The 15781-nt window shown below is 40.7% G+C and overlaps 1 protein-coding gene and 1 non-coding gene across 6 annotated transcripts in view; one reads left to right on the plus strand and one right to left on the minus strand.

Annotated features, from left to right (window-relative positions):
* The window catches only part of LOC136435510 (synapsin-3-like), a 74395-nt gene that overhangs the window by 33764 nt on the left and 24850 nt on the right, over window positions 1–15781 (minus strand). For 3 of the 5 annotated variants that reach the window (XM_066429084.1, XM_066429082.1, XM_066429080.1), the window contains exons 2-5: window positions 10363–10780; window positions 5778–5927; window positions 2977–3133; window positions 2230–2325 (exon numbers count right to left, since the gene is read on the minus strand). In XM_066429084.1, the coding sequence (XP_066285181.1) occupies window positions 2230–2325; window positions 2977–3133; window positions 5778–5927; window positions 10363–10610 (651 nt within the window). In that variant the 5' untranslated portion in view covers window positions 10611–10780. The remainder of the gene's footprint in view (window positions 1–2229; window positions 2326–2976; window positions 3134–5777; window positions 5928–10362; window positions 10781–15781) is intronic. The other 2 variants (XM_066429085.1, XM_066429081.1) reach the window with 1 other exon arrangement.
* On the plus strand, window positions 3818–3915 carry Trnai-uau (transfer RNA isoleucine (anticodon UAU)). Its single transcript has 2 exons — window positions 3818–3855; window positions 3880–3915. It is a non-coding gene; the product is annotated as a tRNA-Ile (tRNA).

The raw sequence follows: 15781 nt of genomic DNA on the forward strand, positions 1-15781 counted from the left end.
GACTGTGACTAGTAAAGATCAAGGGTCAGACTTGATAAAATCTAATCAAATAAACGAAATCAAATAAGCAAAATTGAGCACTATATCCTTAGTATCTGATGTTGTCCAGACTTAGAATGCAGACACGGTTTACAGTTTCCTACTTCCACTTCAGAAATGGGGGTAACAACTGATTCAGAAAAAGAACTAAAATCTAATCAAATAAACGATATCAAATAAGCAAAATCGACTACTACATACTTAGCATCTGATACTGGCCAGACTATGAATGCAGACACAGTATACAGTTTCCAACTTCCGTTTCAGAAATGGGGGCAGCAACTGATTCAAAAAAAGAACTAAAATCTAATCAAATAAACCAAATCAAATAAGCAAATTCGAGTACTATATCCTTAGTATCTGATATTGGCCAGACTTCGAATGCAGACACGGAATACGGTTTCCTACTTCCACTTCAGAAATGAGGGTAGCAACTGATTCAGAAATAGAACTAAGATCTAATCAAATAAACGAAACCAAATAATTATAAGAAAATTCGACTACTAAATCCTTAATATCTGGTATTGGCCAGACTTAAACACAGTATACAGTCTCCTACTCTCACTTCAGAAATGAGGGTAGCAACTGATTCAGAAATAGAACTAAGATCTAATCAAATAAACGAAACCAAATAATTATAAGAAAATTCGACTACTAAATCCTTAATATCTGGTATTGGCCAGACTTAAACACAGTATACAGTCTCCTACTTCCACTTCAGAAATATGGGTAACAACTGATTCAGAAAAAGAACTAAAATCTAATCAAATAAACGAAATCAAATAAGCAAAATTGAGTACTATATCCTTAGTATCTGATATTGACAAACTTAGAATGCAGACACGGCATATGGTTTCCTACTGCCACTTCAGAAATGGGGGTAACAACTGATTCAGAAAAAGAACTAAGAGTTAATTAGGACAAGCTAGCCTTGACTTAATGGAAATGTTATCAACGCTACAAAGACTTCAGCCCGGTAAGTACTAGTTAAGACCTAGCAGCTGTGACGGAGCTTCTACAAATCCGGACCGGATCTACATACTGATAGGTCCGTCACCTTGACCCCCTTTCCCCTGACCTTCAAGATAGAGGTCACGGGGCGGTATTACAGCTGCATGGCTACCGCGTATGTGTTCTGAATTATTATGGCAACGTTGAATTTCAAACCGTAAGCGTATTTATAAACTTGAGGAAACATGACCTAGGCCTAAGATATGGTCGTTATGCAATTCGCGTAGGTAGCTACAACTAGGCTAGTGGGACAATTCGACAAAATCCCCAATCAGCTACAGAAGAGCCAATGACCAAGAAAGGCAGGTTCTTGGCTTGTTCTTAAGCGCTATTTCTTCACGCCATGCGTAGATAGGAGCTAGATCATTTAGCTTAAAGGCCAGGATGAACTAAACGTACCAATGTATGTATGATTTACATCACAGACCCATGGTCTTATGCTATATGCTTACAGTATATATACAATATATTACAGTCACTTTATCCAAACGTACCAAGAACATGTCTATGGAATAACATATTCCAGCTCACCTACTGGACCGAATACCAAGATCGCAAACATACAAACTTGGGGAGTTGATGATTTCATCTATTGGATTTGTGAATATTCAAAAACTGACGTGGTATCACCGGTGCACCATATCGTGTGTGCCCAGCTATGTGAGAAATAAGACCTAGTCCTAGAGAAAAAGCTTTGATATTTCATGGTTCAGTAGGCAGTCAAGGTCAAAGGTATACTATGACTGAGACGTCACCAACCAGCAACAGCGTCTCAAAACAAGACAGGCTGACACTGACTCTGACCTAAAATTACACAAGAACAGCAGACCTCGTCACCAAGGCGACAAATACAAGATGGTGCCCTTGTAAAAACGCCTGCACTTGTGTCACCACGTCTAAGTTACTAACGGTACAATTTCGTGGTGACTCAACGTTCAGGAAACGGTCAAAAACAAGACAGACTGACAGGACTCTGACCTAAAAATCACCCAAGAACAGCTGACCTCGTCGACAATAAGGCGACAGATACGGACTGGTGCTCGTGCAAAAACGCTTGCACTTGTTTCACCGGTGGTGACTCAAAAGTTCAGGAAACGGTCAAAAACACATTAGACAAATGCGCAGCGGAGCAGCTCACTGTACGCGACAGTGACACCTATGGAATGAGGCGGTACTCACACATACCATTTCCTTGTGGTTCGGGTAGTACGCCCTGTCTATCAACGGGAACTTCTCCTTGCCAATCCTCTTCCTTATTTGCAAGAGATGGGCGTACTGGAGGGAGAGATGGAGAAATTTGTAGTGGTTAGACACTCACGTGCGCCCCTAGCGGTCTTACAACGAAATGCAAAGGGACATAGGGTGGAGTTTGAGTGAGTAAATGTTCGAGCAAGTGAGTCACACCTATAAGATTGCACGTCTTGTAATGTTGAATTACGTGACCGTAATTACATATTTAGATCCACCTGGCAACTTCTAGGTTTAACCATCCAACATGGCGGACGATGCTTACGTCATAGTCGCGTGAGTTCAAAACCCCAAACCTTAAAGGAAAGCTACACAAAAAAATAAAAATCCTACTATGCTATGCTTTATATATTCCAAAGTCAAGTTCTTACTTCAAGTTGTTTCACATAAGTCCCTCATAGTTTCGGGATCTTCCACCATTTGCAACTTATGCCGTGCTGACGTCTTCTCACCTGATAATTATGGTACACTGAACACTGACGTCATATAATTCAATTATCAGGTGAGAAGGCGTCAGCACGGCATAAGTTGCAAATGGTGGAAAATCCAACTATGACGGACTTATGTGAAACAACTTGAATTAAGAACTTGACTTTGAAATATATTGAGCATAGCATAGGATTTTCAATTTTTGTGTAGCTTTCCTTTAACAAATGAGCGACAAGAAGAGACACTCACCACCCAAGGTTTCTCCATGAAGTTGTAGATAGACAGTAGTGTGTTGACACTAGGTATTGCGCCCCATCTAAGCCCGAGTATAACGGACCTGTAGTCTTGGTTGGCGTCCAAACCCCGGCAGTGTTGTCGAACCAACACGAAATCCGGCCGGAAGGACCTGTAAACAAACAAACATCGAAAATAAATAACAAAAAATCAGATAGGAGCATTAGAACATTGGCGAGAAAATGCATGATATTTCCTTGACGTCACTGACTTCTCCGCTAACAAGAACAAGATAACACAAGCAAAACAACATATCTCCCTGCCCGTGTGCAGTGGCCCGTAAAATATAACAATAGCAACATTCAAACGCAAAGGTTTATTAGAAACATGCACCCCATAAAGTACTTGCAATGGAAAAATTGATGATTGGACCAAGTTTATGAATGACAGATCAACCATTCATACACAAGCCGCACCTGCTACATACATATGGCAACGGGCCAAAAACCGCCGCCATTTTTTTAAATGTCGATTGGATCTTTAAAAATATTCTAGCATCATTTGTTTTCCTTTTTGTACAACCAAGATGGCCTTTTAATCGAAATTGTGTGAAAATAATTGCCAAAACTATCAGAATTCAGCAAAAATTCATACCAGTTTCATTCCAGATACTAAGGCAAATTCAATATAGTGTAGTATCAAAACTAATCGAAAATACGCGATACTTTATTGTATTAACTTGATCGTCAAGCAGAAAATGATGAACGGAGTTTACGATGTTTAGAAAATGTCCACCTTCGCCTTTTCTGATGACCTTGTTACATGATAACAACTACAGTGCCCGGAACACACCACATCCCCAGTGGCGCAATCGGTTAGCGCGCCGTACTTATAAGCAGTAGCAGGTGCTCGTGAGCGATGCGGAGGTTGTGAGTTCGAGCCTCACCTGGGGAATTTGTTTTACACCTGGGGAATTTGTTTTACACCCAAAATTCTCACAACCCTTCAATTCTATTGCAAGCCAAGCATGGTTTACAAATGACAATTCAAGGCATGGCTTAATCATTCACCGCTTCTGGGAAGGAGAATGTAATCAAATCCCCTATAGAACAATTTAGATAAATGTAATTGTTTCGTTGTGACAAAACTGTACGTTGAGGACGTTGTGCTTTATCGTTACATGGGAACAGATTTGGGTCTTTTTTTTTCAAAATTTATTCAGATAAACAAAAGATACAATACAGAAACGTGAAACAAAAGAATACAGTTGTACATACGCTGACAAATGAGTAACTTGTGGTAACAATCAATTGAAAACAAAGTATAACGTTTCCCATTTCTTATTGTGTTTACCTATTTTGTTCCGAAATGTTGCAATATGTTTCTCTAATCTGTGTATATACTTGACAAAGGTAAAAAAATCTTTGGATGGATAGATTACATGAGTCGCGGTTTCAATATATAAATATTTTCCTAACATGATAATGACGAAAATTTGGGTCTTGATAATGTGAAAGATAGTTCTCATTATTATCCCTTAGCAATTGCTATAGCCTTTTCGTTACTTATGAAATTAGGTTAGACATATCATATAGCTTTATTCAATAGATGGATAATGCGTTACTTAATGTATGCATTTTGGAAATATGTGTTTTGAGTCATTTCCCCCCAGAAAGAACCTAATACTGTAAACGCAGAAAATGTTCACAGTGGCTTTATGTTCGCGGTTTTCGCAGTAAACTCTACGCCGCGAACTTAAAACCACCGCGAATTTTTCTGCCATCCTACCCCCTTCTTTACTATTGTCGAAAAAACGAACTTAAAACCATCGCGAACACTCCATTTTCTCCCTACCGCGAAAATAAAACCTCGCGAACTTAAATGCATTTACAGTACTTTACTTTAGGCTCAAGTTAAAGGCAACTGCCTTGCCTTAAAAACAACCCTTATCTAACGTTTACAGCGCCGTGTAATATACTCTCCGTAATAAGCACGTTACAGGTCACATGCTAGGATCACAGGCTTATCTAAAACAGCGCTAGCTTCTGAAAAGATCCAATCGTAACAAGCATCGATTTCTGAAGGGACACACATTCTTCTAATAGATTATCGTTCAATCCTATATCCAGCCCCGGGGAAAATCAATAGAAGACTCGGTTCTCTCCGGCTGTCGTTAATTGCTTTTGTCGACAAAGGAATGCTTTGGTCTTTAACCGTGGTTTGCGAGAGACCATAATTTGCAGGAATGCTTGCCGGTATTTCTTCGAGCCACAATACGATAATACCTTAAGGCCATTCAAAGGTACCGGCAGTATGTGTGCGCAATTGTTTATGTGGTTAGATCAAGGTATTGCAAATTGGATTGACTCACTATTTCAATAGCCTGCGTAACGCTGAATCTTGCTTGGCGAGATTTGATAACGCTACGCATTTTTTTCATCATATCGATAAGTCGGAGGGCCGCTTGGAGCTCGACTCAATCAGGCTACGGGTAATTTGATGAATATATACTTGTAAAGAAGTTGACGCGTTACTTCTTTATAAATTTCTTATTTTTCTTATTGCAAGTGATTCTTGTTGGTTGACTCTTAAAGAGCCAGACCTAGAAATCTGCATGTGTTTATTTGCACACAAATTTAACAAGCCAATCACATCGCTAGCTTCCCTTCAAGTCATCCAAATCTCGCGAGAACTTGCGACAACTTGCGAGACTTCCCGGTTTAACCATCCAATATGGAGGACATTGTTCTTACGTCATGATCACGTGAGAGCAAACTTCTAATACATGAAGGGATACAGGAGGCTTGATTACCTACCGTACGACTTTGGTTCCTTGTCGGTTGATCTGCATGTCGATCATGGTGCCGGTGTCAGAGTACGCTGCCAAGTTGATCTCGGAAAAGTCCGCCTGTTCCACTCTGATCTCAAATTCGTTGTTGATTCTCTTTCCTCTGAAGTACTTGCCCCTGCAAAGGCACGGAAAGAATTGGTACAAACAATGTGTGACATGTTTTTGGGTGCTCACACACACACACACACACACACACACACACACACACACACACACACACACACACACATACACTCATTCACTCACTCACTCACTGACTCACACAGACAGACAGACACACACACACACACACACAGATGAAGACACGAATTCGAACATACACAGATGGCATAGTGGTATAGTGCGAATTAAATATAGTGTTGGAAACATATTTTTCCAATTTCGTATTTGGCTCAACTTCATAACCAGAAAAACAGCCCAATCTTTGACTGACCACTCTTGAGTGCCTAGCTATATTCAAACGAAATGCCAAAGGACTTATGTATCATACGATTCTCCAAATGAAAATTCAAAGTCACGATCACTGTTTGACAAACAAATGACAACCCGCGATATGCATGACAAACATCTAGTTCACTTGTAATCTACAAAACTGTCACGTCAGTTTTACATATTTAACAGCACCGTTTACGTCAATGCTAGTATGTTGCGAATGCAGATGAACTTGACAAAGCTCGCATCGTTTGATCACAGGTGATAAGAACGTCAAGTGTAGACACTTAGCACCTCCTTGACAGTCGAACCGCAGAGCTCTATGCGCATCGGTTCTGCGCAGCCTTCTCTAAGACGGCTTTTTCCGGGTCACGGCCGGACCCGGGTTGGACCCTGCTGCATGGGTGTGAACAACTACCTGTGGTGCAACAAAAAGACCTCCGACCTATATAATGTTTACACTTTTTCACATCTACAGGACTTGCCTGGTATAACCATGTAGATATTTCGTGCATTGTAAAAAGACATCGAACGCTGTGGCCTTCGAAACATTAAGAATATTTGGTCAGTTTATTTGTGTTTGTCTCATTTACAGTTCACCTGGAACCAACTAGATATTTACATCGCGTGATAGCCCATTTCCTCATCTTTAAATTGATACCAAAGTTCCTAGGATAATTTTATGGGAACCGGTTTTGCCCCCCAAAAAACTGCGACAATGTCTACCTTGCGGTGGTGAAATTTCTGCCTAGTTCTAGCTACCGATGCGTGCACTCCTGCGCTTTGGATACATTTCGATACATTTCGCGTGGCATAACAAAGCCCATTTTTTGCAAATTAGTAGCTGTATAAACGCGGCTACCACATGCAATATGATAATTGACATGATAACAGTCAAGTACAGACAGACAGAGGTTTTAGTACAAGGTACCTGATATTTACAAAATAGTCAAATTTGAAGTCAATCACTTGGAACTCCTGCGTTCGAACGACCGAACCCAGCCAGTACGTTCCATTTTCCTGCCGCGGGGGTCAGGCGAGGTCAGGTGCAATGTTGCAACTTTCAGCCGGTGTTGGGAACGTTGATGAAACTTACGGCTCAAGTTTTGCCGTCTAAAATTAATATTCTGAAACATTTCCAAATAAGACTAATATCATCTTGAAGCCAGGAAAAGTGAGATTCATATGCAAGTTGACCAATGCCATTAGATAAGCTTTGAGTTCTGTAAAGCATGGTAAAAGGACATTGTGTTTGTCTTCTTCTTCAGAATAAGACGCCCTGCAAATTGACCTCTTGTTAGTTTTTTGGGGGGCAAAACCGGTTCCCATAAAATTATCCAAGGGACTTTGGTATCAATTTAAAGGTGAGGAAATGGGCTATCAGGTGATGTAAATATCTAGTTGGTTCCAGGTGAACCGTCAATGATACACGCACAAATATACTGACCAAAAAATGGTCAATGTTTCGAAAGCCACAGCGCTCGCTGACAATTTGCTGTGCACGAAATAACTACATGGTTATGTTGGGCAGAACCTGTAGATGTGAAAAAATATAAACATTATGTAGGTCCGAGGTCTTTTTGCTGCCGACAGGCGGTTGTTTACACCCATGCAACGGGGTCAAATCGTGCCGCGGCAAACGCCGTAAAAAAGAAAATAAAGCGTTCTACGGTGACCTGCGGTTCGACTGTTGACGTCTTCAATTTTAACGCCACAAGTCTGGTATTTGTGGCCCTAATCAATAAGCCCAAGTGGTCACAAAAACTTTAGAAAAAAGCCTGTTCATCGACTGAGTTGCGCATGCGCAGGGAGATGTATTGTGGGTGATATGTCAAAGTTGAAGGCCCGAGTCAAGTATAAAAACACATCTTGACATGTATCAAATATGATTTAGACAAGAACTGTGTACATGTTACAGACCTTCACCTTTGACCCTTCCCCACAATGCATCTCGCTACGAATAAGCATATAAGTCTAAATCGTGGGCAGGCTTATTTTACAGTATTTCTATCTGCCCTTCCCTGCCATTGGAACGACCCCACATTGTGCCACGATCCATAGCGTCCCTCAGGAGCGCCAAATCGTTGTAGTTACGTCATTTTCAAATATAGTTCGGACGTGGCGGTAGTATTGGATGACGCATTAAAGGGGCATATTGTAGAATCTGGTGGGCAAAAACTACAAATAGTAAGAATTTGAAAGATCTACACTAAGATTCACATTTTAACTTATTTGTTACTATTTTCCAACATATTCCCGTCATTTTGTCACATTTCCACCATTAATAAACGACGAAAAACGCCAAACGTGTAAAATCTGGGGCATTTACATATTAACTTGCGTCCCGCAAGTTAATATGCAAATAAGCCAGCGTAGAACGCTACGAAAAATCCGAATCGACCGTTATGGTCGGAGTTCGAGCGTCACAGGAAAATCACCACAAGTAAACAAACTTCAGAACGTCGGGCGTTCGATCGCATGTTCCGTGGTTCGTCGGAATGTTGGACAAGATGGCGGCCAATTCAAGCGGCGGCGGGGATGGCGTATATAATTTTCTTCAAGACGTTCGCACGACACTACAAAGTCGCATCCTTACGTGATGAATATTGCTGTGCAGTGTAATAAGGTAGATTCAACTAATGATGTAGAAAAATAATCAAAACCAAAGAATTTTGTTTTATGTTCATGTCGCAATATGCCCCTTTAAAGCTATAAGGTGATGTGATTGTGGGGAGGGGGGCAAAATGGAAAGATCTCTGAATCGTTGTTCATGTGTAAAAACGTTACAAAAATCTTTTTAATGAACCTTCTTATCATTTGGATGGCTTGTATCCATTATGTCGAATGCAACATGCATCTTAAACTTAAATCCCTCTTAAGATGCTAATTTTGCGGATTGGTAATCCTGCGGTAACTCATACGCGACGGGAACAGCCATTCTGGCAGTAACGGGATGTGGTGGGCGTGATTTCACGAGTCATTAGCGTAGACAAACATCAAGCCTGACAAATAGTCTTTCCCTGACTTAGTGTGTTAAGCCACTTGTAATGGAAGATCTACAGAGATGCAAGATAACTGAATACTTCAGATGCCTTGAGAATTGCACCTTTCTTATGATAAACCTTTGATACGCCGGCCAGACGGATGGCTGCGAGGAAAATTGTTTTACTAATAATCGCCGAAAAAAATGGATGAATATGTTTTCAGGACTGACTCAGACTGAGTCAGATATGCTTATACTTATCCTTCGTATTATCAATCAAACCACCGTCAAATATTGACCACTCTCAGGACCTGACGTCATTTCCGCAATTGTGGGCGTTTCAGTACCAAGGACGGTGACGTCCTAGACCCTTCACCGCTGGTTTGCACGCTTCATTTGAATCAGAACTGGAAATTGATTTCCACTATAATATCTCTGCTTCGAGACCACAGTTGCCAAATGTAATAGACAAAAACGATCATAAAACAACGTAGGTACAAAATTCCACACTGTATCAAAGGTCTCACAAAGCAACCGAGATCACTGGAGTCAAATAATCACGGACATTGTCTCTCAGTCATAAACATTGGGTGAGAGATGAAAAATCGTCTAGACATTGTCTAGATTGTATGCAAATCGATACAGAAGTCAAAATGTAACGTTCAAAGGCAATGAAGTGAAGTGCAGCAATATGAAAACCAATGAAGAATGTAATGAAATAAGGTTACCTGTCATAATTGTCTCCTAAAATAGCAACAGTCACTCTTCTAGATCTAACTGTAATATTTTGCAGAATATCTATCGATCTACTTTTCAATCTGTTCAGGCCTAAACGTTATTTGCTGTTATCGTTCCAAGCATTTCCACTCTCTTGAATACTAAAATACATCTTGACTATCTCCTTCGGGGTAACGATTTGAATACTTGTTTTGCACAGATGGTAGATTGTTATCTCACTAGGAATGAATGAATGAAGATAGCTCGTTGCAGTGCAAGCGGACATATTGTTATCGAACCATCCGTATGTTTGAACCTGGAGACAAAATCATTGCGGCAACGAACCAGTGAATATTACGTCAGTGTGTGGTACATCAAAGCAGCATCTAGGCCCTTACATAGATAGAGATCTACTCACCACTCTGTGTGCTGATCGTCGATGACTAGCAGCGTCTTGGTGGTGTTCCTCTCCCCGTCCCTCCCTCCCGCCATCCCGCCAGGCGGCATGGACCTTGCCGGTGATGAGGGTGCACTGGTCCCTCGGGGCGGGGCCGCAGCCGGCTGCTGTTGATTTTTGTCGTCCTCCCCACCCAATCCCGACAGGTAGCCGTTCGGCAGATTGGCCGCGATGTTTGTATCGGAGAATCGTCGCCGTAAATAATTCATTGTCCTCAGTTTTTGTGTGACGAGTCCTTGGTGATGAGTATTTCAGATTATGGGTAATCCTGGCACCGTTAGGGTACTCAAACCGGAGGTGTTTTGTAGGTGGTACTAAAAATGCTTGTTTGGCATCCAGCTCCAGTGAAGCATTCTCCCGCGTATCCGCTCTCTTTACCCTAGAAAAAGAAGTCAACGGTTGTTAAATCTCCCCCAAGCAGAAACAACAAGGCTATAAGTCAAGGACACTCTCGGTAACGTGAGTGATGAATTGTCCAATGATGGGAACACGTAGTAATCAAATATGTAACAAACCAGAACAGACACTAATACAGATTTTTACAACTTTGCCAAAGAATGCATTGCCTAGAAGACGCAATCTATTGGCAACATAACTCCATAAATTCATAAACATAAATGGATAAACTTGATGATAAATTGATATTCAAGAACATTGAAAAGTACCCCTCGTGGCTCAGTTCTATAAGACAAAAGCAGTATTGTAAGATAAGTAATGGTTGCGTCGTTATAGGTGCCCATTACAACCTCAGGCTGTGCACCCTGTGTTAGCAGGTAGTTTCATGCTACATTTGAGGAACCCGATTACGGTGTTTGTCGGTGTATATCTATCATGCATGCTTTAGAGGCTATAGAAATGTAAATCAAGTTCTTTATATTGAATATACGCTCGTTTGCGGCATTTTACCTATGTTGGTAAAAAGTTATATGCTGGCCACAAATCTCAATTACTTCGGATGGTTGTTTAAGATGGCTGCCTAGATAAGCGACCAAACGCCCTCAATGTGAAAATTAAAAACAGGGTCAGACATATTTTGCAAACACAAGATAACCTCTCCCCTAAATCGTAAGGCTGTTAACGTTGCGGGATAAGTTATTGTGACTATAGGTAGGTGCGAGCTACTTCTCTCTACTATTTTTGTACTTTTCGAACCCGGGACCTCTGGGGTCTGGGCCGATGACCCTGCCGTTACGCCACACGACTCTCTACTATTGGTATGGCGAATAGTAGAATATCTAATATCAGCTTCCAGTCGTATAGGCGCTTGCACTCATGTGACTATGACGTCAGTGTTGTCTGCCTTATTGGATGGTTAAACCTGGAATTTGGCAGGTGAAATTTTGACCTTTCATCGTTTAACCAACAAGATGGCGGCCGTAACATCACGTGCAAACACCTTATACGTACCTCATAAGTTACTGAAGGCTGTTTGGAAGGCTTTTTGCAGCCAAATTCTGTCCAGGAACGTCTTTAAGTTGCCAACAGTGATTCCATATAATATGGAGCATAGATGTACATGCATGCACGCCATAGATGTAGACTTCATTCACATGGAACCATTTTTTTAAACAGGCAGAAATGCCTTAAAACATACCCATCAGATTCATGACGTGCGAGAGTCTATGGACATTTTACCGGCTCATCGTCATAGCTAAAATGCTCGTCATTCTGTTGATGGGAGAACCTACGCAAGGCTCGGGGTCAAGGTAAAAACACATCACCACCACAATAAAAGATCGTCCTGCGTGCGCCCAACGCTGTTAACATCCCCATCCAAATAGCCCTTGAGAGACTTACCAGCCAAGAAGGGTGGAAACATAGTGGGCCTTAACAAATACCATTCCAGATGCAGACCTAAGGGGGCACTTTAAGAGCTGTGTAGTTTATCTACTGAAGAGTTGGTGATCTATGATGTCTGTAACGAGAGCAGCTAAGAACATCGCGCGTACGTCAGGCACAGAGTATGGACTCTGAAGGTAATACTTGCCTGAGGTAGATGTTTGGCACGGTAAGATAAAGGTTTATTACTGCACGGGTAGAGAGTAAGTAATGACTTGACATATCCTCGCACTTGTGCTTAAGCCAAGCAAGACATTGACGCCAGCTTAGTTAAAGATCCTCCTGTATCATCATTTATCTTTGCATTGTTGTTAAAGAGGTGAAACTGCAAATATCCCGAAGGCTTATTAGGGAAAATCCAATATTACTTTATGCCCCCCTCCCACAAGCGCACACAAAAACATATTTGCGATTTTATCACATATTCAATGAGCTAATATTATGCTAAATGTTGATTTATGCGCGTCTATGTTTGTCTTTTAATTTTTCCTGTCTGTTTTTACACAGCTGCCTTGGCTCACCTGTATAATGTGTTGTCGCATTTTCAATCAATCAATCAATCAATCAATCAATCAATCAGTCAATCAATCAATCAATCAATCAATCAATCAATGAAGTCAACTTATGTACAACTGGTAATAACATGCAATGTTAATTGATTTTGATGATGAAGCAAATATGCACGACACCGCCACTAGACATTTGCTTCTGTGTAATTATACCGTTGTGAGGCATTCTTCAACATGTGATCATTTTTCTTTGGAAGATCTGACAGTAATCAAATTACTTGGGTACAACTGCAAATAAAATGTAGTAACTGTCGGCTAACAAGGCTATGATACTCTATAAGATTATCATAAGAGTCCCGAGAGCATATAATCATGGTAGAAACTGCGTCAAAGCTGATTCATGTTCGTTGGGAAAGGGGCATTGAGGAGTAAGTCAGTTTTTGCCCCTTGGGATAGTCAAATCTTCTTCTTCGTCTTCTTCCCAGACCATTGGGGGAAGACTGAGGATTTTAAAAAGTTCCTAATGCTTAGTAATATGTATCTTCTACGTCTCTGCGTAAGTTTATGCTTAATAGTGGAATAACGGGAGAGTCACCGGTATAGTCAATGTACGTGTCCAGGATGCAATATTGGTCGAGTAATTTTGAGCACTGTGAAATCACTTCGTCCGCTTTGACCTTACTAGCACGTCTGTGTCTGAACTTTTTGCTGCAACATTAGAGGAAAAATTGTATCACTGCCAAGTTGTAGGGTCGCTCTGTTATGTTTTTTTCGTCCTGTTGTTTGTTTATTGTTAATTGTTTATTCGCATAAATACAAATATTTAAAAACAAGGATAAACAGGGCATAAAAAACATGCAGGGGGGGGGGGGGTCAGAAGCCTATGTGGCTTTTCGTGGGCCTCCCCTCGAAACTAGACAATAGGAATTGTTTAAATTGTACATAATCGAAAATAAGCAAAACTAACAAAAGAAAAACTTGAAATTACAAATGTATACCATAAATCCTAATGGAACAAATGAAAGAGAAGAGGAATTACAAAATGAATTTTGAGTTGTAAACATTGATAAGTGTGATTACGATATATAATAAGTGTGATTACGCTATACATGATCAATGTTAAACATAGTTTACAATTTACAAGTCCTAGAAAGTTGAATCATGTTTTAGTGGTGAAGGGCTGGAAAGTTTTTTTCCATACCCCTCGCTAAAATGTCTACTGGAAGAGCCCCTGGCGTTGATTTAGATGTGATCTCCGCCATTTTCTCCATGGAACAAGAGTCCATAAATCTCAGCATGCAGCACACTCGTGACCTTGAAGGTAGATTTACCGTTAATCTATTTTACTGAATCTCCTTTATACGTCCCTGAATGTGTGCATACTGATAAGATACGAGGGAGAGAGTCGGTGGGGGGGGGGGCGTTTGCGGTATAGCTGTTCACGTTATTACAAACTGCACCAATTCGCAGAAGCCGACAAATATATCAACGTGGTTTGTTGTTCCAGGTACACCGAGAAAATCTAGCCTCCGTTGCAGGCCTCCCCACGGCGATTTTCAACTTATCGGGGCCAGTTTCTTTGGCTTGGTCGTTGGGGGGGGGGGGGGCGTATCTGCGTGGGGATCGTGTCTGCCTGAGGCCCCGTATCTGCTTGGAATCCTGTATACGGCGGTTGCAGGATCCCAAGCATATACAGGGCCTGTATATCAGATTATACACGATCACGTAAAATGCAATTGGATCGTGAAGGGAATAGAAACAGGCTTGGGCGCTCTGACTAGAATTGATATTGATTCTATCACTATCAGGTAACATATTCACTGAACATTCCCTGTCACGTTCGCTCGCATTGAACTTGATGAAATGCAAACAAGATAGGAATCTAATATCACCGTGTTGATGGTTGATAGGTGATGCATAAAGGAACCCTCAATCAGGGTTTGGTAAGATTCCGAGAATATCCGTTCAGCGAATTCAGGTCACCAGGCTTACTCAATCTAATGTCCAACACTCCAATTCCAAATCCGCCACTGTTGAGCCAGATGAATACTAATTAACCATTTACAATTGGCCATGAAGGGCAAACAAAATCATAGGTTGAATTGAGAGCGATAATCGTTATGCATTGCTAAAATGCAAACTTCTTAATTCTTCATCAAAAGCAACTACTTCAAAAGAAAACACTATGCATAAATCAATGAAATATCAAGTCAAGTCAAGTCAAGTCAAGTTTATTGCACAACAATTGCATCAGGTACAATGTACGGCAAATAACATGGAATATTAACAACTACAGACTATCTATACTAGTGCACTAACCTAACATCATTACTCGATACATAAGATAATGGCGTGATATATTTCACGTTATGGCACGGCTTCTCTTTTGCATAGCATTATATATGAATTGGCCTAGGTAGACAGATACAGAGTCAGGACATGACAGAAGTACATTAAATATTTCTCTACTTGTTCCAGGTAGTGTTATTTCCTTCTTACATGTAATCATCAGTCTTTTCCTTTCTTCATTATAAGATGGACATATCATAAGGAAATGGTATTCATCTTCAATATTTTCTTTGCAGGTGGGACACATTCTCTTTTCGGCTGGTATATTTTTGTGACGACCCTTTTCAATTTCTAAGCATTTCAATATCAGCACGGCTTTAACGTGTTTTTCTAGAGTCATAGGGTCAAAATGAATGTAATGTAACATATGTAAATGGCAATCAGCATGTTGCAAGTACTTAACGGTTTCGCGTTTTTTTAGTGTTCGTAGATATATCTAACCTAGAGTTCGGCGATCGCGTGCCTCCGTGAAATATTTATTTTGTCGTATGTCTTGTTTGACTGTGGTTCTTAAATTATGCAAATCAGTTTTTTTATCAACATTAGACGAGTCCATTGCTCACTTCCTGTCCCTCTACGGTGAACTTGACTAACATATGGAACATCATGTAACTGCGAAAAACACATCCAAACAGACCAAAATGACACCTCCCGTGCATTAGTGGCCTCTTCCATTGACCCTA

This window comes from Branchiostoma lanceolatum, chromosome 5, assembly GCF_035083965.1.
Source record: "Branchiostoma lanceolatum isolate klBraLanc5 chromosome 5, klBraLanc5.hap2, whole genome shotgun sequence".
Taxonomy (NCBI): Eukaryota; Metazoa; Chordata; class Leptocardii; order Amphioxiformes; family Branchiostomatidae; genus Branchiostoma; species Branchiostoma lanceolatum.